The sequence below is a fragment of the Acinonyx jubatus genome, chromosome X, assembly GCF_027475565.1.
Source record: "Acinonyx jubatus isolate Ajub_Pintada_27869175 chromosome X, VMU_Ajub_asm_v1.0, whole genome shotgun sequence".
NCBI lineage: Eukaryota > Metazoa > Chordata > Mammalia > Carnivora > Felidae > Acinonyx > Acinonyx jubatus.
In genome coordinates this window covers 12,009,086-12,036,115 of record NC_069389.1, presented here as the reverse complement: position 1 = coordinate 12,036,115, position 27,030 = coordinate 12,009,086, and the positions used below count along the sequence as shown (strand labels likewise).

The 27,030-nt window shown below is 44.5% G+C and overlaps 1 protein-coding gene across 6 annotated transcripts; it reads right to left on the bottom strand.

Annotated features, from left to right (window-relative positions):
- Positions 1-334: 334 nt before the first annotated feature.
- Positions 335-26,431, bottom strand: LOC113597692 (carbonic anhydrase 5B, mitochondrial-like). Of its 6 annotated transcripts, none has more exons than XR_008290022.1 (8): positions 25,582-25,819; positions 19,774-19,968; positions 11,432-11,629; positions 7,332-7,428; positions 6,349-6,475; positions 5,159-5,217; positions 4,094-4,248; positions 345-1,688 (listed from the first exon to the last, which is right to left on the bottom strand). XR_008290022.1 is itself a non-coding variant. In XM_053202109.1 (5 exons), the coding sequence occupies exons 2-4, from the start codon at positions 19,913-19,915 to the stop codon at positions 7,385-7,387; spliced, it is 384 nt and encodes a 127-aa protein (XP_053058084.1). In that variant the 5' UTR covers positions 19,916-19,968; positions 25,582-25,807; the 3' UTR covers positions 5,283-6,475; positions 7,332-7,384. The 6 variants fall into 6 exon arrangements, 1 of the variants encoding a protein (XP_053058084.1); XR_008290023.1 differs by having other exon boundaries at positions 348-1,317; XR_003418474.2 differs by lacking the exon at positions 25,582-25,819 and adding an exon at positions 26,294-26,431 and having other exon boundaries at positions 335-4,248.
- Between the last annotated feature and the right edge of the window lie 599 nt (positions 26,432-27,030).

The following is a 27,030-nucleotide window of genomic DNA, read 5'->3' as shown; positions in this document are numbered from 1 at the left end:
TAGCTTATTTTTTTTAATTTGCATTTTCTGACGATTCACGGGCCCAGTCTTTGAATCATTCACACCACAGCATGCTACGAAATTGGGGGACGTCTGTTCCAAGCATGTACCACTTCAGTCTGTTGTCTCTGTCTTTGCTGTTTTAAGCGATGAGACGCAAAAAAAACCTTCCATGCTCCTCTGCCATCTTGCTCTTTGCTGTGTTTTAAAATATCACATACTAGGAGACCAAACTTGGCTGTTTCTGCCAGAGTGACCACTGTCCCTCAGATGTTCTCCACCAGTAGTTTTGTTTTTTTGTTGAGTGGTTTCCCCATCCCCTGCCCCGCCCCGGAATATTTGGCAAGGATTGGAGACAGTTTTTTATTTTCACAATGTGTGTATGAAACAAAGAACAAAGAAGTATTTGGTCCCAGATGTACAAGGCCAAAGTGAATTCACAGTGTAGACGCAATCCTAACATATGTACATCTGAAAGAAAGACAATGACATTCTCTGTGATCATAAAGTTGTCTATTATTTTTATCTAAAACAAGAACGCCATTTTCACTTCACAAAGTGGGGAAACAGGGGAGAAGCATGCCTTCCCGATGTGTGTGGGAACAGGTGGGAGTACTGGGTGGGCACAAGGAAGGCAGAGGTTTGGGTAGCTGGGGAGCTTCTTCAGTGTGGGCTCTGCAGGGTCAAGGGAGTGGGTCTGGGGGCTTGGTGGAGCCGCCAGCTGCAGGGGAGAGGGCTGACTGGGGGTGTCAGGGGCCCATGTGGGGGTAGGGCAGAGTGAAACAACTGTGGGTTTGAGTCTCAGGAGGTGGAGGTGGCAGGGCTCTGACTCAGGATACGGGGGAGACATCACGCCGCAGGAGGCCCAGGCCCTGGGGAGTACTGATCTGCTCGGCAGCCCAGGCCACGGCGCTGTGTCCTTGAGGCAGGTACGCCCGGGTCGGTGTCCTCTGGGGCTCTGCTGCGCCAGGAGCAGAGGCCTCGCCTCGGAGGCCCAGGCCCGGGCACAAAGGAAGGGACCATTCTGTCTCTCCATACAGGCCTGCAGGAGGATGGCCTGGCCCGGGCTCTGCCTTTTTTCTCTTGGCCTGGGAGGTTTGATGCAGACAGGTCCGAGGATTCTGTTTTCCTTTCTTGCATCTGCTAGGTGCCCTCAGCGAGGCCTCCTTGGCATAGGGCCCCGGGGGCTCGTGGATAGGCAGGCACCTGTAGCATTTCCCTCTGCGCTCTGCAGGAGTGAGTTCGATTGTCACCAGGCTCCAGGTGTGTGCAGGGTATTGGGCACTTCACAGCCACTTCATCAAACTCTTGTGATCACTGGAAAAATCCAACCCCATGAAGATCTGGAGGGGTGGCTTGCAGTGAAAGCTCTCCAGGCCTTGGGGACCATCACCCTCCAGACTCTGGCATGGTCCCAGCAGGGTGGCATGGTGGGGGTGGGCTGGCTGCGGACTCAGGAGAGGCTACGGCTCCCATCTGGGCCTGGGCGGCAGTGGGTGGGCCTGGGCCAGGGGGAACCTCGCTTCTGGGCCAGGCGTGGCAGAGTGGCCATGGGTGTGCCCAGGTAGCTGCCCATGATCGCAGTGCAGCGGGGTCGGGGCCTCTGAGGGGGAAATTCAGTTTCTGGAGGTTCCCGAAGACTGTTTTGTAGCTAAAGAATCCTCCAACAAACCAGTTCTCTGGGTGAGCTACAGGCAGTAATAAATGAATCACTCCTACGCCTTTACTGGTAAACCAATGCACTGATTAATTAAAAGCCTTTTTTTACATACTAAGCAATAAAGGATTTCACTTATTAGTTGTTATTAGAGGTTAGCACATACGAGTGGTGCTCAACCAGGGGTGAGTTTGCAACAGACACACAGAATGTATGGAGACATTTTTGGTTGTCACTCCTTGGGGAACTACTGGCATCCTGTGGGTAGAGGCCAGGGACACTGCTAAACATCTTAAAATACACAGGACAGCACCCCACAATGTAAATATTGATATCTTTCTTGGGACATCAAATGCATGGAGAATATTCATGGAAAACTGCAACTTAAGAATTGACATCAAGGGTGTCTTTATGGTATCTTTCTATTCAATAACATGGTATGAATTTTATTTGAAAGAGTTTTTTGTGTCCTTTAGGAATGCTTGAGTTTTCTTGGTAACATTTTAAGTTCATTCCAAGGTATTTTAGTTTTTGAGTTTCCATTTAAGTACAGATCTTTCTTCCATTATATCTTCTGTGACTTACATATATCCAAGGAATTGAGGTCTATAAATTAATATGGTACTCTGCTAATTGCTTTTCTCATTTCCTTTATCTTTTTTTGGTCTAACTACATTGGCTGCTACCAGAATTTAACCAATTTAAAATTTCATATGCTAATTATAGTGGAGTTAGTAGATATCCTTTCCATACTAGGCATACTATTTACTTCTGAGCCGACATTAATCTACTTTATCAACTTAGGGAATTCTCATTTCAATAAAAAATTTTACAAAAAATACATGATCAATTTTGTCAAATGAGTTTTAGGAATTTATGAAAATGAAATATGAGTCTTCCCTTTAGCTTTGCTGACAGGATAAAGTCTATTAATCATAATATATCATTCCTAATACTGACATTTCAGAAAAAAATCTTATGTGGACAAAGTGTATATTTCTTCTGATGTACTGGTAGATTCTGTTTCTAATAATTAAGCTTTTTTTTTTTTTCTAAATATTCTTGAGAGATACTGGCCTAGTATTTACTTTTTGGGAGGTATCCAATCTTTGGTGGGTTTTGGTTTCACTGTTATCTTGGCTTCACAAAAAAGAACTTGGAAGCTTTTGTCCTTGTAAAAAGTTTTTAATTAATTAAATTCCAAAACAAACAAATAAAAGCAATTATTATTACTGTTTAACTCACTTATGAATTAAACAACATTTTGTGTGTTCATGTAGTACCCACCACTTAAACTTAGATTCTAAACGAAAACAAATACCAACTCAAAATTTTTGACTGGGTAAAATTTCTGTATAGACATTGTCGGGTTCTATCTTTACCTTGAAATTCCACAGCAAGCTTCTCTTAAGAAAATTAAGGGTTTTTGCATAAATACAGAGAACAAACTATGTATGAAGGTTGCCAGAGGGAAGGGGAGTATTGGGGGGAATGGGAAAAATGGGTCAAAGGGAGAGGGAGGTATAGGATTCTAGTAATGTCATGGGGAAAATTAGTAATTAAGGAAATTAGTTAAGCCATGGGGATTGAAAGGTAAAAAAAAAAAAAAATACAGGGAAAACAGTCAATGGTAGTGTAATAGAGTTGTATGATGACAGATGGTGACTACACTTGTGATGAGCACAGCCTAACATATGGAGTTGTCAAATCACCATGCTGTACACCTGAAACTAATGTAACATTGTGTGTCCACTACAATAATAAAGAAAAGAAAATCAAAGGGTTTTGAACACAGTCATTTCCAGCCTTCATTTTTCCATTCATTTAGTTATTAAAATTTATTTCTTTAAATTCAAGTTAGTTAACATACAGTGTAGTATTGGTATCAAGAGTAGAACCAAGTGACTCAGCACTTACGTATGACACCCAGTACTCATCCCAACGAGTGCCCTCCTTAATGCCAATCACCCATTCGGCCCATCCCTCCACCCACCATCCCTCCAGCAACCCTCAGTTTGTTCTCTGTCTTTAGAAGTCTCTTATGGTTTGCTCCCTCTCTCTTTTTATCTTATTTCCCCTATGTTCATCTGTTGTGTTTTGTAAATTCCACATAGGAGTGAAATCATATGGTATTTGCCTTTCATTTAAAAGTCTTAATTTTTACAGAGATTCTACACAACGTATATATGATAAAAGACAGGATATTGTCCAAAATGAAAGCAAAAAGCTTATGCTCTTCTACATTTTAACTCCTCTCTCCAGTTAATTTGAAGTATCTCCAAATTCATGTCCAAACTGAGACAAGATGTTAGCAAATTTTAATAAAAATGTAGAAGCATTACAAGATGTTCAAAACCGATGCCAAAGTTTGAGCCCAGCCTTGTGTTAAAGGGGCAGACTAGCATGTCCTCATACAGAAAGGTGGAAAGAACATACCTGATCGTGATCAACCTCTACGGGCTGCTTCTTAATGATCCAGGTGACAGACTCGGAGGGGGCGGGGTAGTCAGGGACCCCGAGTAGGTCCAGTAATCTGGGCAGGCGGGCATCAGGCAGGAAGGATCAAATGACCCAAATTCCACAAGGGTGTCCTGGCAAAGAGAAGGGGTCACCAAGTCATCATTTTGTGATGAAAACCACTCAGAAATCGGATGATGAGGCGATGATTCAAGGGGAATCTGGGAACCAGCAGTAGTCTAGAGTATCTCTGGGCACCTTTGGACAGAATCACACCCGCGCACTGCTCCTGTAATTAACTATGTATTTCTGATCATCCTCCATGGGAACACAGCCAAAAGCACTTTCCCCCTCCATTGTCATGAGTTTACTGCAGGTGCCAGTCTCCTCTGAACTCTTCGGGAGGCAGGAGGCGTCAGGTGGTAGCTGGTGCATGAACAAGGAGGCTTGTCTTTCTCAAGAGAAACAAACAGAATTCTCCTTTCTAAAACACAACGCAAAGTAGAGGGAGCCAGGCTCCTGCATCAAAAGGGGAGAAAGAGACAGGCAAGGAAAAAGAGGGAGAGCGAGAGGGAGGGAGAGGGAAAGAGGCAGTGGGGAGGGACTGAGGTGGGGAGAAGAGGGGGAGACAGGGAAGAGGAGGACTTCCAGGGAACAGCCCCTTTGGGATCCTCAAGAAGCAACAGTTAATCCTGGGGTCTGGACAGAGGCGTCCATGCGGACGGGCCGGACGGAAACGGGTAACTGTTCTTCACAGCTAGCCAAGCCAAGCGTCCGTCCCACTCTTCCCTGCTCCCCGCCTGCGGGATGGGAGGTCTAGCCAAGAGGGCTGGTCTGAGTGTTCCCACCGGGACTTCGAAGACGCAGGTGTGCAGGTGTCGGAGCAGAGGAGGGGACGGCACCATGTTCCCGAGTGCCGAGCGCTCAGTGGCATGGCGGCAGAACCAAGGCAGTGGCGAGTTGTGTTCCAGGGCGCCTTGTCAGCGTCTCCACTCGCAGATTAAACATAAAATGTATTTCAAGTGATTTAGGGGGGGAAATTACCTTATGCTTGATTGATGGCAAAGTATCCACCAATTTCTGCAGCTCTTTGTGATGTGTAGCTGAAGAACAATAAATGAGAAAATATTTTTAAAAACTGACATCTCACTCTGGAATTGTTATAGAATGTGAATTTAAATAGGACTCTTGGTGATTACCGAAAAAGAATCTATAGTATTGAAATGAAACTGACAATTTAGGATGTTATAAATATCAGTGAATGAAAGCATACAAAGAACACACGGATAGGCTCAAAACCACAGTCTGCAGGGAAAGGTGCCCCTGCTCCATTAGCCTCAGCCCCCGGAGCCTCACTCATACTTGGCCTACAGGGGCGCTGGTTGCTGAAGCTCTCCAGCCAGGCAGAGTGTAGTAAGGCCCAGCTTTCAGCTCATGCCCACGTCCTCAAGCCTCAGTGTTATAACTATGTGTTCCAGTTTCTGTATTTGTTGCTTTGATATGTGAGGACTTGCTGACGCTAAGGGGGCGGCCCCTCCCAGGGTTACCTAATTCCTAGAGAGAACAAACACCCTGGGACAGTGCCTTTCATGAGGAAACAACCACCTCCTTTATAGGGCTCTTACATGCTTGGCCACTATTCCTGTGCCCTCACCACCCCAGGACGAGGCACCAGACAACTAGGGACAGCCTCTATACAATAGAGCCTACTGAAACTATTCGAAGAGGCCAATCTTTCTGTTTATACTACCTTATGCCTTCCTTCCCCCAGAAACCACAATAGGCTATCGCCCAGGATTTCTCCTCCTTCCCTCTGCCTCCTGGCCATCCCTGTGTGCTTCCCTGTGTGGCCCTGCCTTCCTGTTTCAAGGACTGTAGGATAAAATTAGTTTTTCATCTCCCCAGCTCTCAAAATAAATACATCAACTTAAAAAAAAGGGAGGGGGGCACCTGGGTAAACATCTGTCTGATTCTTGATTTTGGCTCAGGTCATGATTTCATGGTTCGTGAGATCGAGGCCAGCGTCGGGTCCTGCACTGACAGTGCAGAACCTGCTTGGGATTCTCTCTCCCCCACAACCTTTCTGGTCCTCCCCGGCTCTCTCTCTCTCTCTCTCTCTCTCAAAATAGATACATAACTTTTAAAAAAATTCTTCTTTCATGACAGTCATTTAACCACACCTGATTCAAACAAATCCCGGTACCCTGAAAACAGCCTCCAGGGAAGGTCTGCACCTGCTGAAGCTACAGGAGCTGACAGGCACCGCACAGAGTGTGGTCCACAGCTTTGCCGTTGACTTCTCCAGCGGATAACTGCATGACGTGGCAGGAGAGCACTTAACTTCATCGAGCTTCACTTCATCTGAAAAATGGAGAAGACAGCGTTGCCATCAGAGACCTCTGGGGAAGATAAACGATGCACTTAGCTAACATACAGTCACAGAGCACTCATAAATATTAGTTCCTTTCCAGATCATTTCCCATAGCTGTTCGCCTTATCTTTTTATGCCATTTAGAATATATTAACTCATTTCACATTTTAACCAGTATTTATTTAGTATTATTTACCTTCATCCTTTTACACCAATGCCTAAAAGTAGAAATGTAATACAAATCACAAAGGTAATTTTAAAGTTTCTAGGAGCCACATTTAAAAAGTTAAAGGTGAAATTGCTTTTGATAACATATTTTTGCCAAATACACTGAAAAGACTGTCATTTCAACATGTAATCAATATGAACAATTGAGTTTCCATTTTTTCCATACTAAGCTTTAAAAATCTGTTGTGTATTTTACACGTAGAGTACATATCAAATTAGATGCAAAATTTTCATCAGAAATACTTGATTCCGATTTTACTTGAAAATGTAGATACACATACCCACGTCACTCCATTCTTAAAAGTTTTCCAATAACTGAATTGAGTATCAGTTCTTATATTTAAATCAAACTTATTAAAATAAAATAAAAAATCCATTTCCTCAATTACACTAGCCTCATTTCAAGTGTTCAATAGCCACACATGGGCTTATGGATAACTTATTGGACAGCACAATTTCATACCATCTGGAATATATTTGTAACAGTCTTTTATTTTAAGCATTGCTTACCTTACCGATGAACTGATGCCAATATTCTTAAATAACGATACTGTAGCATTTGATCTTTCCATTCTAGAATACAACACATCATTTAAAGTTGGTAAGAATTTTTTTTACCTTTAAAAATATTCTTATCGTAGTGAAACCACCTTCCTCCAGTTGCTGCATCCTCAAAGCTTTGAAATGTGACTGCATTCTGATGCACCGAGTGCAGCTGAAACACCATTAAAAGGAGGATTAATGCCTGACCATACAGGATTGCTCCAAAATAAATCAACAGTCTTATTCAACCTACAATACTGAAACATGTTTCCTCACCCAAAATAAAGCTACTGGGAAAAGCATATGACAATCTGATGCAAGATGAGACAGAAATAAAGAGGAGGAAGAAATTTACACAGGATCAGCAATTAACATTACTTTGAAATAAAAGGGTTTATTTGAGGAGAAAAAAATTTATACAGCAAAGTGGATAATCTTTCAGTGAGGGATCAACATTTGTTCATTCCCAACTTGATCCGCAGGAAACCCGAAAATCCACAATCCATTTGCATCAAAGGCAGCAAAGATGCTTATCTTGAGAGAAACAGATCCTCCCCATGGAAATTAAACAGGAGTTGAAGACATTTTTTTCTTTGATGGATAACCACTCAAAATGTATTTCCTTCTATTTTTAATGTAATGTTTAAAATCAAATTAGGGGGAAAGTTGTTTATTTCCTTATGTGCTCCCTATACTTGCCTACACATTATTCCTCATCCATCATTCATAACCTTTCTGCCATCACCATCCCCCAGCCTCCCAAGCGGGACAACTGAACGATGTGGTTAACTCTGCTTTTTCCTCACTTGAAGAGGAGTCCATCTCCAAATCCTATTGCCTTTTGTAGAGAGCAAGATGGAATCACTCCTGTCCAGCAGGGGCCTGCATCGGGCAAAGATATAAGCGGCTGAGGGTACTACCAATGATGAGCTCTCCCCGAGACCGGCACCGGCTGATGATGCCCCAGAACCGATCAGCAGCAGAAGCGGGGGGGGGGGGGGGGGGGTGCAGGTGCCCAGGACTGACCAAATCCCTTTAAAAGGGGGAGGGCTTTTGCAGCGGTCGGGCCCCGCAGACGTGACCCTCTGCGTCTGAGCCCCTGAAAAGGCAGCTGCCGCTGAAGGCTCCGGCCAAAGAGAACGGAGAGCCTCCACCGCTTGAACAGAAGGAGCGGGAGGGCCGAGCGCAGACCCGGCCCGGAGCCTCCTCTCAGCTGCGCGCCCGCACACGGACTTGGCGGCGGCCTCGTTCACTTCCTACCGCCTGTGTTATCTCGATCGTCGTGTGCCTCCTCTTAGGTCCTGCGCCGTGTGCGGGGAAGAGGCCAAGTTAATCACAGCTCCAATGTCACTGGGTCTGGAATCCCGAACCCGCTTTCTCATTACGTTCACCTTGCTTTAGGACCGAGCACTGCTGGCGCTGCGCAAAGACCCAACTCGTGCGTGTGCCTTCATAGTCTCCTTGTGACAATTTTTAGAAGTGCTTGTTCAAAACTTGCCCTTTCTCTCTACTTCAACTGCTACAGCCTTCATTTAAGTTCCCACCATCTCATACTTGGATTAATCTGACTTTGTGGACCTGCACTACTAACTGGGTTAGTCTCAAAAAATAAAGCAATTGACTAATTAATTAAATGAAATCATGCTGTGCCATTCTGTTGTGTAAAAATAACCAGTATCTGGGGGCGTCTGGGTGGCTCAGTCGGTTAAGCATCAGACTCATGATTTTGGCTCAGATCATCATCTCATGGCTTGTGGGTTTGAGCCCCGCATTGGGCTCCATGCTGATGGCGTGGGGCCTGCTTGGCATGCTCTCTCTCCCTCTTTCTCTGTCCCTCCCCTGCTCTCTCTCTCTCTCTCAAAATAAATAAGCTTTAAAAATAAAATAATAATAAAAAAATAACTCGTATCTGATGAACCTGTCTTCCATCTACCCTCCTAAGCTTCAATGATCATCATTCTTCCTGCCTCCCCTCAAAATGCACATTCGGCATTCCAGCCACTTTGTTTTTGGCCATTTTCTGAACATCTGCTTTTGCACATGATTTTCCCTCAGTCTCCAATGCCCTTCTAATACTCTTGACAAATTCCAATTCATCCTTCAATACCAAGATAAATGTCCCCCAATAAAGGAAATTTTCAACTTTTAGTATTTGTGGGCCCTGCTCCTGGGCTCCCAGGAAAGCTATACTGTAACATTTACCAAGGTCAAAATGACTCAGCAAAACCTCAAAGCCTGGGCTCTATTTCTGCCCCGAGTACACACTGTACAATGTCTTTTGTTAAAGAAAATAACCAAAGAGGTACATTCTGAACACAAAAGATAAGAAAAAGTAAGAAACCTCCCTGGGTCCCAGGAGATTAACGTCATATAGCCCTGCGTATACTAGAAGTTAAGATAAGGCCTGAAACTTCCTGAAAAGTTCTTTGTCTAATAATCTCTTTTTAAAAAAATGTATAACTTTTTATGAATATAAAATGTACAGAAGTCTACACCAAATGATCCCTTACTGGAAGCGCTCCCTTCTTTGTGAAGACTGTGTATCCCAGGCAGCTTTCCTCACTTGGACTCGAATAAAATTCTTCCTTTTTTTTTTTTAAAGAAATTCTAAAAGGTTTGTTCATTTTGCACTGACACCCCTCCTTGGTGAAAGCATCGTAGCCTCCTCTGAACAGTCTCCATCACACCCTCTTCTGTGGTCCCACAGCACTTTTAAAAAACCCTTTCTCAAATCACACTTGCTTTATAATTCTAGTTTCATGTGTGCTTTTCTCACTAGACTTTGAACGCTGCCAGGTCAAGAATCTAGTTAGTATTCCCAGCACTTGGTGCCATGGCTGGCACACGATTGGCACTCAGTAAATAAGGCACAAATAAATAAATCAGTGGGTGACAAAATACACACGTTATTAGGAGACTAAAAATATAAAATGTCTTTTCCCTGCCTATCCTTTTGCTCTGCACTGCAATCTTATTTGAAACCTGGCTAAATACTATTACTATTTAATACAGAAGCTATCTGTAAAGTCAGCAAGCAGAGGTAGGTTGGCATATATTCAACACACACAAATTGCAAATTTCAAATAAAAAAATGTACGATATATGTAATTTCAAATAAAAACAAATTAAAATATATAATTTTAATTTTTTTATGTTTATTTTTGAGAGACAGAGAGAGAGAGAGAGAGAGAGAGAGAGAGAGAGAGTCAGAGTGTGAGCATGGTAAAGGCAGAGAGGGAGTCACAGATTCTGAAGCAGGCCGTAGGCTCTGAGCTGTCAGCACAGAACCCAACACGGGGCTTGAACCCATGAACTGTGAGATCATGACCTGAGCCAAAGTCAGACGCTTAACTGAGTGAGCCACCCAGGTGCCCCCCAAATATATCATTTTAAATAAAATTTCAAATATAAAATCTATCTATCTACCTATCATACCAGTAGAAGGAAACATGCATAAGAATGAAAATAGACACTGTTCATACACTCAAAAACCTCTAATGATGATCGAGAAATTCCACTTTTGGGTTTATACCCAAAAGAACTGAAAAGGACATCTCAAAAGGTATCTGCACACCCATGTTCATGGCAGCACTATTCACAACAGGCAAAAGGTGGCTGCAAGTCAAGTGTCCACAGACAGGTGAATGGATAAACAAAGTGTGGTCTGATTCAGTCTTAAAAAGAAGGAAATTCTGACACATGCTGCAATATGAGTGAACCTTGACAACACTATGCTAATTGAAATCAGCCAGTCATAAAAAAGACAAATACCGCATGATTCCACTTATATGAGGTACCCAGTAGTCAAATGCATAGAGACAAAGTAAAATGGTCCTAGCCAGGAGCTGAAGGAAGGGGAAAATGGGGAGCTACTGTTTAAGTGGTGTAGTTTCACTTTTGCAAAATGAAAAGTTATAGAGATGAATGGTAGCGCTGGCGACACAACACTATGAGTACACTTAACACTAGTGAGCTGTACACTTAAAAACGGTTAAGACGACAAATCTCACGTTACATGTTTTTTTACCACATTAAAAAAAAAAAAAGAAAAGTGCAAGGAGTCCCATGCCACCACTCATAGAGGTCCATGGTCCCAAGGAGGCAGTGTGGTGTGGCCTGTGCTCACATCAAACTGTCCCTTTAACTCCACACAAGACCACCAGTCTGACCCTCACCTGATTTATCTGTAGAATCTTCAAATTCCACGAGGAAGGAGTACCCGTTATTCCAGACGTGGAGGCAGGTGGTCGGGTCGTAAGAGATGGTGAGCGGTTTTAAGCCAGGATCATAGACACTGTCCCTCCACCGGATGTTGATGGGCGACTGGCGCTCGCCCGCCGGGACCAGGTCCACGCTCTCCCAGAGCGGGTGCACTAGGAGAAAAAGCACAGCGGGGCTATCATCAAGACGTCTGCTATGTGGGATCACACACGAGGCAATTCTAGTTGTGGGGAGTGTGTCAAGGCCCATGGAGTCTACATCTTAGGAATTAGCCACCTGGGGGCTAAACGGACTGATTAAGGCAGAGGACAAAGGCAACTCAGAGCACCTTGCACGGGCACAGACGTCTGCTGCTTTGTCAGACACAAGCGGCTCAGTCCACCCTCTGATTTCACCTGAACCAAGTGCTACCCGCTCTTGTGGTAACAGTAAGACGCGTGCAGATTAGCACCGTGTGGAAGGAAGGTATCCTTAAATGAGCTTCTTTTCTTTAGTGATAATTTTCTGAGCCCCACTTGCCAAACCAGATATACCTACAAGTATAAATCAATGAAATTTTCAATAATGAGTTATTTCCAACAAAGGAAATGCGGGAAGAAGAAGAATTTTTGCAAAGCAAATGTTGGACCAAGCATTGTAAGTTTTTAACCACTTGGCTGGTAGAAATAAAGACTTGTGTGGCATGCACCTGTAACTTAGCTTGCAGTTTTGAAGATCCCTGGATGATTTATTTACACAATGCAGTATCACAGGCTTCCAACGGAGATGGGGGCAAGAATCTATGGTTTTGGTACTGAAGAGTCTGATGACTACAGAAGGCATTGATGAAACTGGGGTGGAAAAGGAGTAATTTCTTCTTACTTTGAGATATGCTAACTTTAGGAATAACACTGCTGGTCATTTTACCAGCGAAAAAAATGGTGTTTTTTTTTTTTTGAGAAGAGCAGAGAATTACAATCTGGGGCAAGCTATGACTAAAAGCATAAACAAGTCCAGCAACAAAGGAGGGGGATCCTCTTTTATAGTGGAAAGTAAGTTGGGAAGGTTGTTATAAACAACAAGTCCACTGGAGTAGAATGGGAGCTAGAAGTATAGTGGCTTCTCATTGGCTGAGTTGTGAGTGTTTCTCAATGGCTGGGCTGTTGCTAGGGCAGAAGAGAAATCGTCCTTCCTCAGGCTGGGATAGCAAAATAGTAGTTAAAGTAGTATCCATGTACAAGCTTTACCTCTTCCAGTTGGGTCTGCAACTGGTAAGGAGAGCTCCCCTTGCCAGTCTCCTGACCCCATTCTGTATAAAGGTGTCCATGAACAATTTGTCCCACACAGACACAACGCGTCGCTGACGATTATTTTCCTACAAAGAGTCAAGTACCAGGTCTTTCTGGTAAAGTCTCTGATAAATCTCAGTGGACTTCCTGTCACACAGAGCTGCTGAGACATCCATGCATGATGGATAGAACTAAGCCTAATTTGGGGTGCTCCAGTTCTCTGCCCTTTAGAAGCACTATGGATGGGTAGAACCAAGACTAATAGGAAAATCAGAAGAAATATGAATCAAGATAAATCATTACCAAAGAACCTCTGAGCCTCACCCCACCACTAAGGACGAGCCTAAGGATCTCAGAAAGTGGTCAGGTAGCTGCTACTCAGTCAACCCACTGTGTGTATAGCAGGCTCACAGACATATCTTTCTTCATTAAAAAAAAAAAAAAAAAAACAAAACAACACACACACACAAACCAGAAACTTGCTCCTAGTTTACCTTTACAAAGAAGACATTTGTTTTGCGTGGATAGCTGTTAAAATCTATAAATTCAAAATCCTAGCCTTCTGGGGTTTTGAGGTTTTTTTGGTGGTGGTAGGGGGCACAAAAAAGATATAGAGAGCTCTCCTGAGAGTAGACCAGTGGTTGTCAACAGACGGAACGATGCTGTCTCTAGAAGACACTTGGCAATGTCTGGAGACATTTTCGGTTGTCACAATTGGAAGAGTGCTACTGACATCTAGTGGATAAAGGCCAGGTATGCAGCGAAACAGCCTACAATGCACAGAATTATATGACCCCCAATGTCAATCAAGTTGAGAAACCGTGGTCTCTGCAAACTCAGGGTATTCTTGTTTTTACTATTTCTTCCTATAAAACAGCACCATCTTATCTCTGGAGAGATCCAAACCCAATGTTCTCATTTACTTTCTGAGTATAAAAGAAATTGTTCCATTAGGAACAAGAATTTTGTTTCAAAAACCTAAAATAAAAAATGCATTTGCCTGGTAAAATATTTCATATAATAATCTAATTAGAATGCGAATTAGAAAGCAACTTGTAGGAGTGCTGACAATACTGACTCCATCTTTGGCCCTCCATCTTGCTCGCTGACCACTCCTGGGGATACGTGTTATGGGCCCCTTAGAGATTAATGTTCATACTTTAGACATGCCAGACTGTTAGAGATAACATAGTCTCTCCTCTCTTCCTGACTCACAGATGGTGCCACCAGGTCTGTTAGATGTCAGCTGCCAATTAGGTGCATGCAAACGCTTTGAAATGCATGTGAACCCTCCGACCTCTGACCACTACAGTGGCCCCCAAGAGTTCCCTCACTCTATAAAATCTGTGGACCAAGGTCCAGACTTTGCAGAGAATAGCTGCGCCTTGTCTGGACTGTCATCCGCCTGATACCCTGCAGTAAGTTACTCTGAACAGAACTCTATAAACTGTACAGAATGGCCTGCTTCATTTTCTGGTCTCAAAGTGCCTTCTCAGTTTGGGGGAAACTTTACTATCCCTCCCCCACCTGGTAACACCACTAAACACCACTAAACAGGATGCCTGGCACCACGAGACTTTGCAGCACCTTCCCCTCTGAGATACTCAGACTGTGGCCAAGGAGTTGAGAATTCACTCTTCAAAACCAATTCGTGAGGGTCTCCTATAAAGACCAGGCAAGAAGGAGACTAACAAGCAGATCCCCACGACGATCCGTCCTTTTACCCAGACTCGTCCCCACCCCATTCAGGAAATGACCAGAATCTATTCTCACCCATGCAAAAGCCAGCCCCCAAATCCCAGGCCTATTCCTTCATTGCTCTTTTATGACCTTGATGTTCCTATCAATTGATGCCCTTCGGGTCACAAGTTCAGCTTCTGGAAGGTTCTGTCCCCCACAACCTCCTCCTTTGGGGATCCAGACCATCCCCTCAATAGGGGCCCTTGGTTACTGTTGTTTTAGTGAAGCCAGCTTTTCCCAAGGGTTTGTTTTGCAAGATAAATGGTTGTGAAAGGTAAATTCACATTACTTCTTCCTGTGGGGGCCAAGGGCAGGTCACCCAAAATGTGCCACTTTAGCATATTATTTCAAATTAAAGTTACCTAAGAAATAGCCAGGGCAAGAACACTTGGAACCCCCACTGCCTCCAGAAAACTGGAAATAAATCTCCCATTGGAAAGGTACGCTTCCTGCACCAGGAGATAAAGAGACACCCTTATCACCAGAGACAGAAACTCAGTCATGAAGGCTGTATAAGCAACCCTGGTTACTTTTACTGATTTACTACTTCAGCCCACATTCTCTGTAGAATTCCTAATTGAAGTTCCCGAATAAAACATTTTCTTGGTCCTGCCAATTCTCCACAGACTTATTGTTTCTTTGTCTAAATAGTATACATGCTGCCCGCTTTGGTCATTTCTTTGGGTGACAACTGTATCGCCATCATGAAGGTGTCATGAATATATCGCTGACGAGCAACAAAGTCCCTTTAGATTCCATGGAGAAAATGTGCTCGGTTTTAGTTCTTATTAATAGGACTAGTCCCGGCTTTGATTTCTTTTGTGCCTGTACCACCCTATGTGTCCAGCCTCAGGAGTGTCCCTCTTTCAACTCCTGAAACACAGGAAGCACGTTCCTGCCTTGGCCCCTCAGTTCCTGCTCCTCCCTCTCCTCAGAAAACACTTTCCCCTCATTCAGCTCAGGGCTAGCTCCTGTTATTGGCTTGTCACCTCTCCAAAAAAACCGTCACCGCCTCACCTCTCTGACTATCCTATTATATGACCCCCCCTTTTTTAAAATCATAGCATTCTTATCTTTCCTTTCAAAACACTTATTACACACACGTAATGGTCATTATATGCATATGTGCTTAATTATCTGCCTCTTTCAGTGTTGTACAAACTCCAAGAAGAACTAAAGTTGCATTTAATCACTGCTTGTTCACTGAACACAGAAGATAAAGAGTATTGTTGGGAAGGTTCCAGTCTTCTTTTACCTTTATCCCTATTACTCTACTGATCACATTTTTTTTCTTTAAGGATCTTTCAGGTGTATCTTTTCCTTGCCTTGCCCATGACCAACAGCTGAGTTCAGGCCTCTACACCCTGCACTTCATACATGTCTCTTGGTCTCAACACCCTCTACCATGTTTTGCCATCTACTAGTTTCCCTAAATTTCCACCTTCAACATGTCATTCCTGTGTTAAAGACTGTACGTCAAGTCCTAATTTCTGTGTCCAGTGCCAAGGTTTTCGTATTAGGAACCCACCTCAGTCACCTAATTTCCTTTCTCTTCATTCTTCCCAAACTCTGGTCTTGCCATGCTATTCCAGAACCTTGCCATGCTACTCCCCTTGGTCATTCAAAGGGAGATACACTATAAATGTAAAACACCCACTCAGCTTTGATGATTTAGTACAAAATAGAGAATGCAAACTATCTCAATGATTTTTATATCAATTACAGGTTAGAATGATAATATTTTGGATATAGTGGGTTAAATATTTTAGTAAAATCCATTTCATCTGTATACTATATTTCATCTATTTCCTGTATAGAATTTCACAAATGAACAAATTTATTTTTCTTTCAGTTTTACTAAGATGTAATTGACATGCTATTTGTTCTCCTTTAAATGTGGTTATTATAAAGCATAGAATTCCTTGGAATGACATGGCTCATGTTTGTGGCTCTTGTTATTTATCTACTGGACGTCATTATTCTACACCCTCGTTGGTTTTTTTCTCATGTGCCTTGCCCTGTTACCGGCCTTTTTCTTGAGCTGTGCGATTTTCTCATGTGACTGAAGAGCATCCTAGTAGGCCGAGGGCATAACACAGTGACAGGATACACAGGGACAGGCCCCTCCCATATGATATTGTTATGGATGATCAACAGAATCACAAATTGTCTACTCAAGCACAAGGGCTGTAAAAGGCACTTTGATGCTGAGCCCAGGTAACCACAGCAGACACATGCAATTATCACCACAGGAGACTAAAGCCCACAGTTCCTGGGGGTCAGTTCAAGGCTATTTGTTAGCTTCTTACAGCTGCCGATACCTCTGAGGCCACTGAAATAATTTTAAGGGGCACCTCACCAGTCCATTGTTACTCAAGATTATTCAAAAGTTAATGGAAGACAACATAGTCTAGGTATCCCAGCTTGTATTATCTAGGGATGAATAAAATTCTTGGTGAAGACATTGCAAAAAAGGCTTTTTAATACTATTGTTGTCCAGGCTTTGTGTTCATCAGAGTTAACAGGAGAAATAATAACAATTTACCAACACAGTTCAGTTATAATATAGACCAGTCCTATCAAACAGAACTTTCTCTGATGATGGAAATTTTCAATATGGTAAGTGCTAGCACTGGCCATAAAGTTACAATAAATTTATATTTACAGAAAAATACACAAATGGGTACAGTGGCTAGATTTTATACAGTGCCATTCTATTCCATGCTGTCCTAAAAAAATGTTTTCCTTCTAAAAGTAGGGAAATTAAGAATCATTGGAATAATAACAAATCTGTACCATTTCCATGCTAGAGGACAGTCTTTATATTTCATTAAATTTAAAATTAACATTATTAGATTTATTTTCCTATGGTCTAAGATCTCATGCCTACTATTTTTTTATGTGACAATTAGGCTAAATTTCACTACATGATACCCTGAGCGAAACTGACTTTATTTACATCTTGGGAAACAGAGCAGACTTTTATCTTTATCAGAATACCAGTGGCAAAAGTTAGGACTGTCAACATTTACTGTCTGCTACTTGAGATAACAGCGAACAGTGATCTGAGTCGACAGCCAATGATTCCCTGGGAGGTGAGAAGCGGGGACTGAAGGTGAATCCCAGAGCACAAGGCCCTAGTGAAATGCTGCTTCCTGAATTTGCCATATCCTCCTACTTCATTTACTCCTCATTCCGCTTAACCCAATCTTTTTTTTTTTTTTAATTTTTTTTTCCTTAATGTTTTCATTTTATTTTTGAGACAGAGAGAGACAGAGCATGAGCAGGGAAGGGGCAGAGAGAGAGGGAGACACAGAATCGGAAGCAGGCTCCAGGCTCTGAGCCATCAGCACAGAGCCCAATGCGGGACTCGAACTCACAGACTGTGAGATCATGACCTGAGCCGAAGTCGGACGCTCAACCGACTGAGCCACCCAGGCGCCGCCCGCTTAACCCAATCTTAAAAATGGTCACAAAAACATCTGACGGGGGCACTGAGCCTATGACGATAAGGATGGTGATGACGATAATCGTAGTACTAGGAGTAGGAGTACTTGCCAACACAGTCCTCACTGTACGGCGGCCACTAGCTACGGGCTTTGCAGGTTATCTTTTCTAGCCCTCAACGATCTTGGGTCATTCTTGGTCACACAAGTACACAACGGGGCCTTCTGCCGTCGTATTAAGCTGCCAGTGGCTCAGAGCAGCAGAAATTACAATATTCTCCCCAGTGAAAACAGGAGGGGCAGAGCAATATGCCAAAAGCAAAACCAAATCATGACTGTCGCAAGTTTCTCTTAGTAACTGAAAAACACAACACTTTAGGTGATATGAGAAATTAATCAAGGGAACACCTCACATCACCAAGCCACTACTTTTGGGGTTTGTCAACACTAAAAGAAATGAACTATCTTAAAAACATTAGTATATTAAATCTTATACCTTTAAATTTTATCTGTAAACAGAAACAAAAATCAAGGAAAACCCCCACACTCACACAAAACTTTACTAACTAGATAAATTATGACTATGTATTTTTTTCCAATTGAATCTTCAGACCACAAAATGTACATGTTGAGAACAACCCATTTGAGTAGGATGTGGGTCTACTGGTGGGAGGCCATACCCAGCAACCAGAAATTTATGATTCCAGCCAGTTTATTCTAATGAGAACAGTCAAGGCTGGAGGAAACAAAATAAACTGAAAATAAAAATATACCTAAGAAGCAGTTTCAAGGCAATGCATTTAGCTAGATCAGCATTAGTAATGAATTCCTTTTCTTGTGTGCAATATACGATCAAAGAGAGGAAGCCTGTGGAGGAAAAGTTAAGACACCTGAAATTTTGAGGCAAGCCAACATTAGAAACTCTGTGTTAATTCATGGAGAACAGTGGGAAATATATAAAAAAATACTTCATTAAACTCATTTCTCCACCAACACATACATTAGCCTCCTCCTATTATCTCAGTGGTTCTTTCCAGGGTCACTTTGTCCCTTAGGGGATATCTAGAAGGTCACTCAACACCTACTGTGCATGCTTCACGTGCAACATCACAGAGTGGCCCATCCCCCCGGTCAGTAGTGCCTCGGTGGACAATCCCTGCACCACAGGGATGTGCCAGGTAGCTGGTGTCTCAGGAGAAGAACGGGATGCGGGAGGTGGCAGGAGAGACCATCTGCCGCCTCCCTTGATGCCGCACTCACAGCAGAGCACACGCTGGCTAGCTGCTCGGCTGGAATTAACTCTGCAGTTTGTGACTCGGGAGAGAATATTCCAGAGCGCGAAGCCACTGACCTGCTGGCAAACGTGAATATGCAACTTGCAGAACGTTAAGATTCACGGGGAGAATTCGCCGTCTGTGGATCCACGTTAGTAAGAAGACCACTGCTAACCACAACAGCACAGAACAGGTTCCAGAGTACCGGAAACTGGGACATCTCCCTTGTCCTATTTCGGCACGACATCCTTTGAACATGTTAGAATCGGTCAAGGAAAGGACTTTCTGAACCTTATGACGGTTTTGCAATATACGTGTATCAAATCACCACGCTGCACAACTTCGACTTACACAATGTTATGTGGCAACTACATCTCAATGAACCTGGGGGAAAAGAATTTTCCACATTTATCTGAAAAGACAAGTAGAGAAACAAGTAGCTGTTCTCACGGTTCTTAGGGCACAGAATCCCACTCTGGAATGCCACTGACAGCACGTGGATAAACAGGGCACACGTGATTGCTACGAAACCAGCCTCTCGCTCTCTCAAAGGCAGCGGGATACTCACAGGCTCGGTTCCGGGTTTTGTATGTGCAGGTGTAGAGGCTGCAGGGCCTCGCCGGCACGGAGCTGGGGATCTGGAATCTTCTCCACGGTGACCTGCATGGAGAGGCTTGCAGAATGGCCCTGAGGATACTCATCACCACCATGTTTAGCTTGAAATGTTGATCAGGCCCGAAATAACATGCAGGAACCTAATAACCTAGAGGGAGGAGGACAGAGAAGGCGAAGCTGTAAACAACCGAGGGTGACCATCGAGCGGAAGCTCTGAGTAGGGCAACAACATTAGGACTCTGAGCACACATGGTGGGGCGGGGTTGGGGAGGGGTGGAGGGGGAATGAGTCAAGAGTTAATCCACTCCTCTTCCTGAAACTCACCTGCCACTCAGGGCTAGAGGAAAGAAGGCTACACCCAAAGGAAAGGAGAGGAAAACAATCACACCTGAGCTGCGTCCACTGAAAGCAGGAGGCAGAGTTCCTTCCTGTTACTTCCCTGAAAGGAACAAATGAGGACTCCAGGCAGAACCCTTTAGAACCATCAACAAGCCATGTGCCAGGACAAGTATTGTAAAGTGAAGTGTGAAAAATAGCTAGTCTTGCAACCTGGTGCCACGCATTGTGTTATATGCATCACTTTGCCAATGAACACACTGAAGTCAGGAAGTGAAAATGCATAATGTCTCAGCTTGGACTGCTATACCAAAATACCAGAGACTGAGTTGTTTACACAGACACTTATTTCCCACAGTTCTAGGCGCTGGAAATCCAAGATCATGGTTCTGGCTCATCAGTTCCTGTTGAGAACCTGCTTCTAGCTTGTACACACCTATCTTCTATGTCCTTACAGCAGAAAAGAGAACAAGCTCTGGACTCTTTTCTGATAAGAACTCTAATCCTATCATGGAGGACCAACCCACATACCCTAATCCAACCCTAATCACTTCACAAAGGCTCCATCTCCTAAATATCACTCCATTGGGTGTTAGGGCTTCAACATATGGAATGGGGGGGGGGGCAGAAACATTCAGTCCGTAACACGGAGCCATCATGTTAAAGGGGAGCAATAGTAAGTTTATGAATTCCATATAGGTGCCTCATCTCCAGGTCTAACTCCCTATATGGGGTCTTAGGGCCAGTGCATTAGTTTGTAACAAAGAACCACAGCCTGGGCGGCTTAAACAACAGAAATCATTTTCTCACAGTTCTAGAGGCTACAAATCTGAGATCAAGTTGTTGGTAGGGTTGGTTCCCTGTGACTGCTGTGAGGGAGAATTTCTTCCAGGCCTCTCTACTTGGGATGATTAACTCTATGTGTCAATCTGGCCAAAAGATGCCCAGGTGACGCAGCTGAAGGTGAAGCTGGATGGGACTGGAGATTAACTTGAAGAATATGAATTTCCAGGAGGTTGGAAGACCCTCAGGTATTATTCCACATATACAGGATGGTTTCTGAGGACTCCATGCGCACAGCGCAGGATGGATGGGAGTGGGCAGAACGGACGCGGGAAGGTCCGTGACAAGGAGATTCCTCCAACCATCCTTCATTCAATCCATCACTCTTTCATCCTTTCATTCATCAGGACGTCAATCAAGCAGCTACCAAATACCAGACACTGGTCTCGGATCACCGAGGCAATAAAACAAAGTCCCTATCCTGGTGGAAATTACATTCTAGTCGGGGAGACAGATAATAAACAGCAACGTAACACATAAGTCAGTTGCACGGACGATTAAAATAAACTCAGCGAAAAGTAGAGCAGGATGAGCTGACTCTGGAGTGCCACTGGGAAAGGAGTGTTGTTTTTGAAATAAATCGCTTGAAGGAGGCCTTACTGAGAAGGTGAAGTCTGAGCAAAAAGTTGAAGGAAATGAAGGAATTAGTTCTGGGGCTATTGGGGGAAGGGTATTCCAGGAAGACGGAATTGCCTATGCAGAGATCCTGAGGCGGGAGCATGGCTGGCACATACAAGGGATAGTAAGGAGCCCAACACGGCAGGAGCAGAGTGGACTAGCAGGACGGCAGTAGGAGACAAGGTGGAGAGATCATGAATGCCAGATCAAGTAGATTTCTAGGCCACTGTAAAGGTTCTGTCTCTAATTCAGCATTTCTCACCCTTGACATTGTTGACATTTGACCAGATAACTCTGTTTTGGGGCTGTCCCATACATTGTACGATGGTTAGCAGCATCCCTGGCCCCTACCCATTAGATGCCGATGACACACTCCCTCCCTTACGACCACCAAAAATGTGTCCTGACACTGCTGATGTTCCTTGGAGAAGGGGAATCACCCGAGTGGAAACCCCCGCTCTAAGTGAAATGGGGGACACAATGGAGTTTTGGGAGCAGAGAAAGGACACAACCTGATTTGTATCTTTAAAAGATCATTCAGGGTGCCTACTGGAAATCAACTGGGATGGGAGGCAGGAAAGAAGCAGGGAGATCACTCAGAATAATCCAGGGGCTGGAACGAAGGATGTCGTAGTGGAGGTGGTGAGAAGCAGTTGGGTGTTGGCTGTATCCTGGAGAGACAGCCCGTAAGATGTGAAAGAAAGGACTCAAGGATGACCGAAAGATTCTCCACCTAATCAGCTAGAGGGACGGAGTTGCCAGGAACCGAGATGAGCGCCACAGTGTGCAGAACAGGTTTCGGGTGGGACAGGAGCAGCTCAGATTTGGGCACTTGAGTTTGAAATGAAATTCCAGGAATCCAAGTGACAGAATATGAAGCACTGACGGGAGAGTGACAGTAGCGATGAACCAAGGTACTCTGGATGCAAGAGACTGCCATTTGGGTAAGAAAACCTAGGATCCGGCACTCAACTGGAAGAGAGAAGAGGGAAGAAGTTGAAGAAGGCCCCATGATTTTATGGAGGGATGATGCTGACGGTAGAAGGAGGATGAGTCCCTGGAGAGAGAAATAAGCCGGCTCAAGGAGCAGGTGGGAAGGGAAAGAGGTCATTCTTCCCGTGAATCTTACGGAGTTGAGGTCCAAGGGGACAGCGGGAGGAAAAGTCTAGGAGAGAGTCAGTGCAGCTCTGGTGCTCAGGAGAGGTCCTGAGGTCAGAGAGAGAAGAAAATTCCCTTCCCTCCCCCAGGAGTAACAGGTGTATAGAGGGAGACTGACAAAATGCAGTGAGGAAGCCAAGAGACAGAAGGAAGAGTAAAGGCGATCAAGGAAGGAACAGAGCATGGAAGGTCAGGGGTGAGGAGGGTTCCAGGGAAATCCAAATAAACAGAAACTCAACTTAGCTAATGCTGGGCTACAATACCTGTAGCAATACGTGAGGTTATTTATGTCCAGGTATCTGCTTCAGGAGGAAAGATATTTATCAGAATGTTTATGAATTTGCACCTACGCTACAAATTGTAAACATCAGCATTGAAAATACACTACTAGTCATTATTAAATAGGCTCCAGGTGAATCCTGGAATATAGAAATGTAGAGTGTATTTTTGCAACATGTTGTATTTTGTAGTACAAGCAGGAGAAAAATGGGTAATATGTAAAGAAACTGCAACTGTTTTATAAAGTGAGTTAAAAATAGTTTGCTAGATACAGTTTTAGAACAAATATACTTCTTTCTCAAAAACACATATTCCAAATAACGGGATTGCAAATAATAATACAATGCTCACCCAAACATTCAGTTATCATGAGTCAGCCATGGCTTCAAAGCTTTAAGAACAAAATTATACACCAAAATGTAAAAATAAAGACACTTTAGAGAATAGGTATGTACTATGTATGCTCAGCACTAAGCCAATCACGGTTCTTAATTTAAAAATAATTATTTCTGGAGAGGTGGTTATTTAAACTTACCTACAGATCTCATAAAATCCCACCCCGTGATGCCACAGATAATAATTCATCCCCACACACAGCATGTAACAATTAACTACTAAGATGTATTACTGGACTTCATGGACAATGTGTCTGTCCTTATGTCTGTCCATAAATATGGGACCATTGGCCAGATGAGTCCCAAGAAGGTAAGCTTTGTGTGCTAACATGTCCTTTGCTATCACTGATTATTCATGTATGTCTTTGGATTTTACTTACACGTTTCTGATCTGTTCTTTTGGAGACTTAAAAATGTTTTAAGAATTAGAAAAGATTCTGGGCGGCCTGGCTGGTTCAGTCAGCAGAGCATGCGACTCTTGATCTTAGGGTTGTGAATTCAAGTCCCGCATCAGGTGTAGAGATTACTCAAAAATAACACAATCTTTAAAAAAAATTAGAAAAGATTCTAAAAGCCTTTAAAATCATTTATAAATCACGTATTTATTAAATACCTCGTTAAGCCATTTGTATGTATGCAAAAGACAGCAAAATATAATTACCCACTAAAGGTCAGACTGATAAAAAACATTCCTTGATTCTCATCAAATTGATCCTTCGTTTTCTCACCTCCTAATTTATAAAGCAAACCAGACTGCTGCAATTCCCTGAAATGTGAATTAGAGGTTGTGTTTCCATGTCTTGCTTGACAAAGTGATTTCCTCCTCTTACCCACTTCTCTGAAAGCATAATTCCAGTCTGGGGCTGCTGAAGGTTTCAAAATACATTTCTTAATTTGGTTTGTACGATGCAACTAACTGCCCCAGTGTAGCCAACGAGATAAAATGTATTTCCCTTTTTCCATCAGATTTCCCAAACACTCATATTCTGTCAAAATTCATCCAATTTTTATTGCGTTCCAACTATGAGTGGTGGCAATCTTTTGCTTGGCTGAACAGGGCAGGTGTGTACAGGTACAGGAATGCTGCCTGTGTTACTTTTCACCTGTAAGTGATTTTCAGTTCTGACATCGAGGTCACAACTTGTGAGTAAAGGAGAAGGCCCTAGAACCCTGAAAGGTTTTCGTTTCCAAAATATTCAAGAACTATGCAGCTCTTTACCAAGGCCCAGAAGGGAGGGTGGGTGTAATGAACTTTAAGTTCATTGTAGACTCCAAGGCAGGCTGAGAACAGTGACAGTTCTCAAGGACGTGCAGGGGCAGGTTACCGGTAGGGTTGGGTAGCTTCTCTCACCAGAGATCCCGGACTCTGCTCGTACTCCAGCAAGACTTTTAAATAGCAGAGTAGAGATGACCAGATTCACAGTAAAGGACGAAGGGGTAGCAGAATGTAAAGTGACTTTAGGTGGCTGAGAATGAATTAATTGTATCCAAATTAAAATGTACACATCTTCAATATCGCACATTTCCCAAGCTTGAGAAGAAATTACACTAACAACAAGTCTCCAGCAGCCTCAAACAGTAGCTTTCAACTCACACCACAAAGAATCAGAGACACCAACTAACGTTTGTATTTTTGGGGCAGGGCACAAAAGAAAAAGGGGACAACGGAGTAGAGAAGACTCAGATATGCCCACGTGACATAGTTATCCTGCTGATCCCCTGCCCTGGGGGTGGTTGTGAATCTGTCCATAGTGTCTGGCATGGTCGGGGAAAAGAGCAACGATACAGGTGTGAGAGAGTCCCAACTTACTGCGCCTCGATTTGTGGAACTGCAACCCCCCATTTCTGAAAGTCTCTGAGACAACAGTTCTACCGTTAAATGGACAGGACTCTAACGGGATGTAGATGGTGACCCTCACAGTGGAGGAACAGAGAGAAGGAAAACAGCGATTCCCGCCTCCTCCTCTCCATTCTGCAGAAAAGCCCCGCCGGCCCTGCGGCCATCCTCGCGGAACCGACAGCTTGTCGCAGCTCCACGGACCATCGCAGAGCGTGGTCCTGAGAGAAAGGGTCCCTGTCCTCTCTAGCATGTACCCCCTACCCACCATGCTCCATTCGCAGCCCGACCTTACCCGAATATTTCCCTGAGAGCGAACCCCCTCCACTCAGCGCCGGGGAGAGACTCATGCGCGCGGCCATCTTAGCCACGTCCCGTCGCGACTCGTCACGCCCCTCACGCCGTCACGTCATGACGCGTAACACGTCACGTCCCCGTCGCCCCGCCTAAGTCTCCGACAAAGCCCTTTAAGTCCTGCTTTGGAGTCGCTCACTGCCTCAGGGCTTGAACCACCTCTCCCTCCACCCAGAGCCTTGGTCCGCACCTGTTCTCTGCCCTGGCTACACCTACGCTGCCATCGCTCTGGGTCTGCAGCCGCGGTCAGGCGCCTGCCCGCCAACGTGGCCCCGCCTCCGTCCTACGTATGGGCCCACCCCTCCTTTGAGCGGGACCGTCTTTGTCACGCCCTCACAAACGTGTCGCGCCCCCACGTTCAAGGTACGCCCTTGCGCTCCGCCTATATCACGGCCCTTCTTCCTGTTACGTAATTTGCGTCCCTTACGCTACTCCGTGCCGCCCTCCCCCGTCCACAGGTCTTTTCACATGCTTGTCCCCAGGGTCACGCTCATTTCTCTGAGCCCCAGGTCCTTCTCTTATGCCTACGTCCCTGCTTTCCACTCTGGTAATTCCTCTGCTCTCTGCCTGAGCTCAGCCCTCCCGCAGTCTGGACCGACTTTGTAGTCCCCTTACGAGCGGCCACGCCAAGCCCTTCACGCGCTAAATCCTACTTTTTCAGGTTATGCCCCTGGTCAACGCCTAGGCCACGCCCTTCCCGGCTGGGCCGTCGCAGACACTCCTTCCCACGGTGTCCAGGCCCGCCTCTCACTCCGGTCACCTCCTTCCCCTGCTTTACACACCCTCACGCATGGCCAATCCCAGCTCTCCGCCCACGCCACATGGCACCACCCCACGATCCATATTGGCCAGGCTGATGCCGCGCACGCGCATATTCTGGCGTTCCGTCATGGCCACTCCCTGAGTTCTCAGGCCTCCTCTTTTGGGTCCGCTCTGACCAGTCCACGCCCTCCTGCTCTCCCTCTGGTGGCGGGACTGGATCTTGGGAAGGCGCTCAGAGCGGGAGGAGCCCCCTTGTTTCCGGAGAAAACCGCCCACGCCTCAGAGCTAGACGTCACTGGCAATTATACAATGAAACGAGTCTTTGGATCACTGATTCTCATCTGAAAGTAGACTTTCTGCCAGCTCCAAACAGCACAGCTCCACGAGCAGACACTGGATAGGAAACATAACTGGGCACTGAGTGGATCTGTGTTCTTACCAGCCCTTCAGCCGACCTTAAATGCTAGGCAGATGGACGGAGTATTAAACACACTCCTCTACTTCTGACGTCTCCTTCAGATGACTTTTTCTAGGCCCCTAGTGCCCTTCTGCTGTCTAGGGCCTGTCCAGACAACACAACATTTAGGCCTCTGTTTGCAGACCCCCTGCTCTGAGATTAATCCTCTTT

Coding starts and splice junctions, on each gene's coding strand:
- LOC113597692 (XM_053202109.1), bottom strand. CDS start 19,915: ATGGTGGTGATGAGTATCCTCAGGGCCATTCTGCAAGCCTCTCCATGC. Junction 11,630..19,773: donor CAAAACCCGGAACCGAGCCT/GTGAGTATCCCG, acceptor TTTTTCTCCTAG/TGCACCCGCTCTGGGAGAGC. Junction 7,429..11,431: donor AGATTCTACAGATAAATCAG/GTGAGGGTCAGA, acceptor ATGGTGTTTCAG/CTGCACTCGGTGCATCAGAA.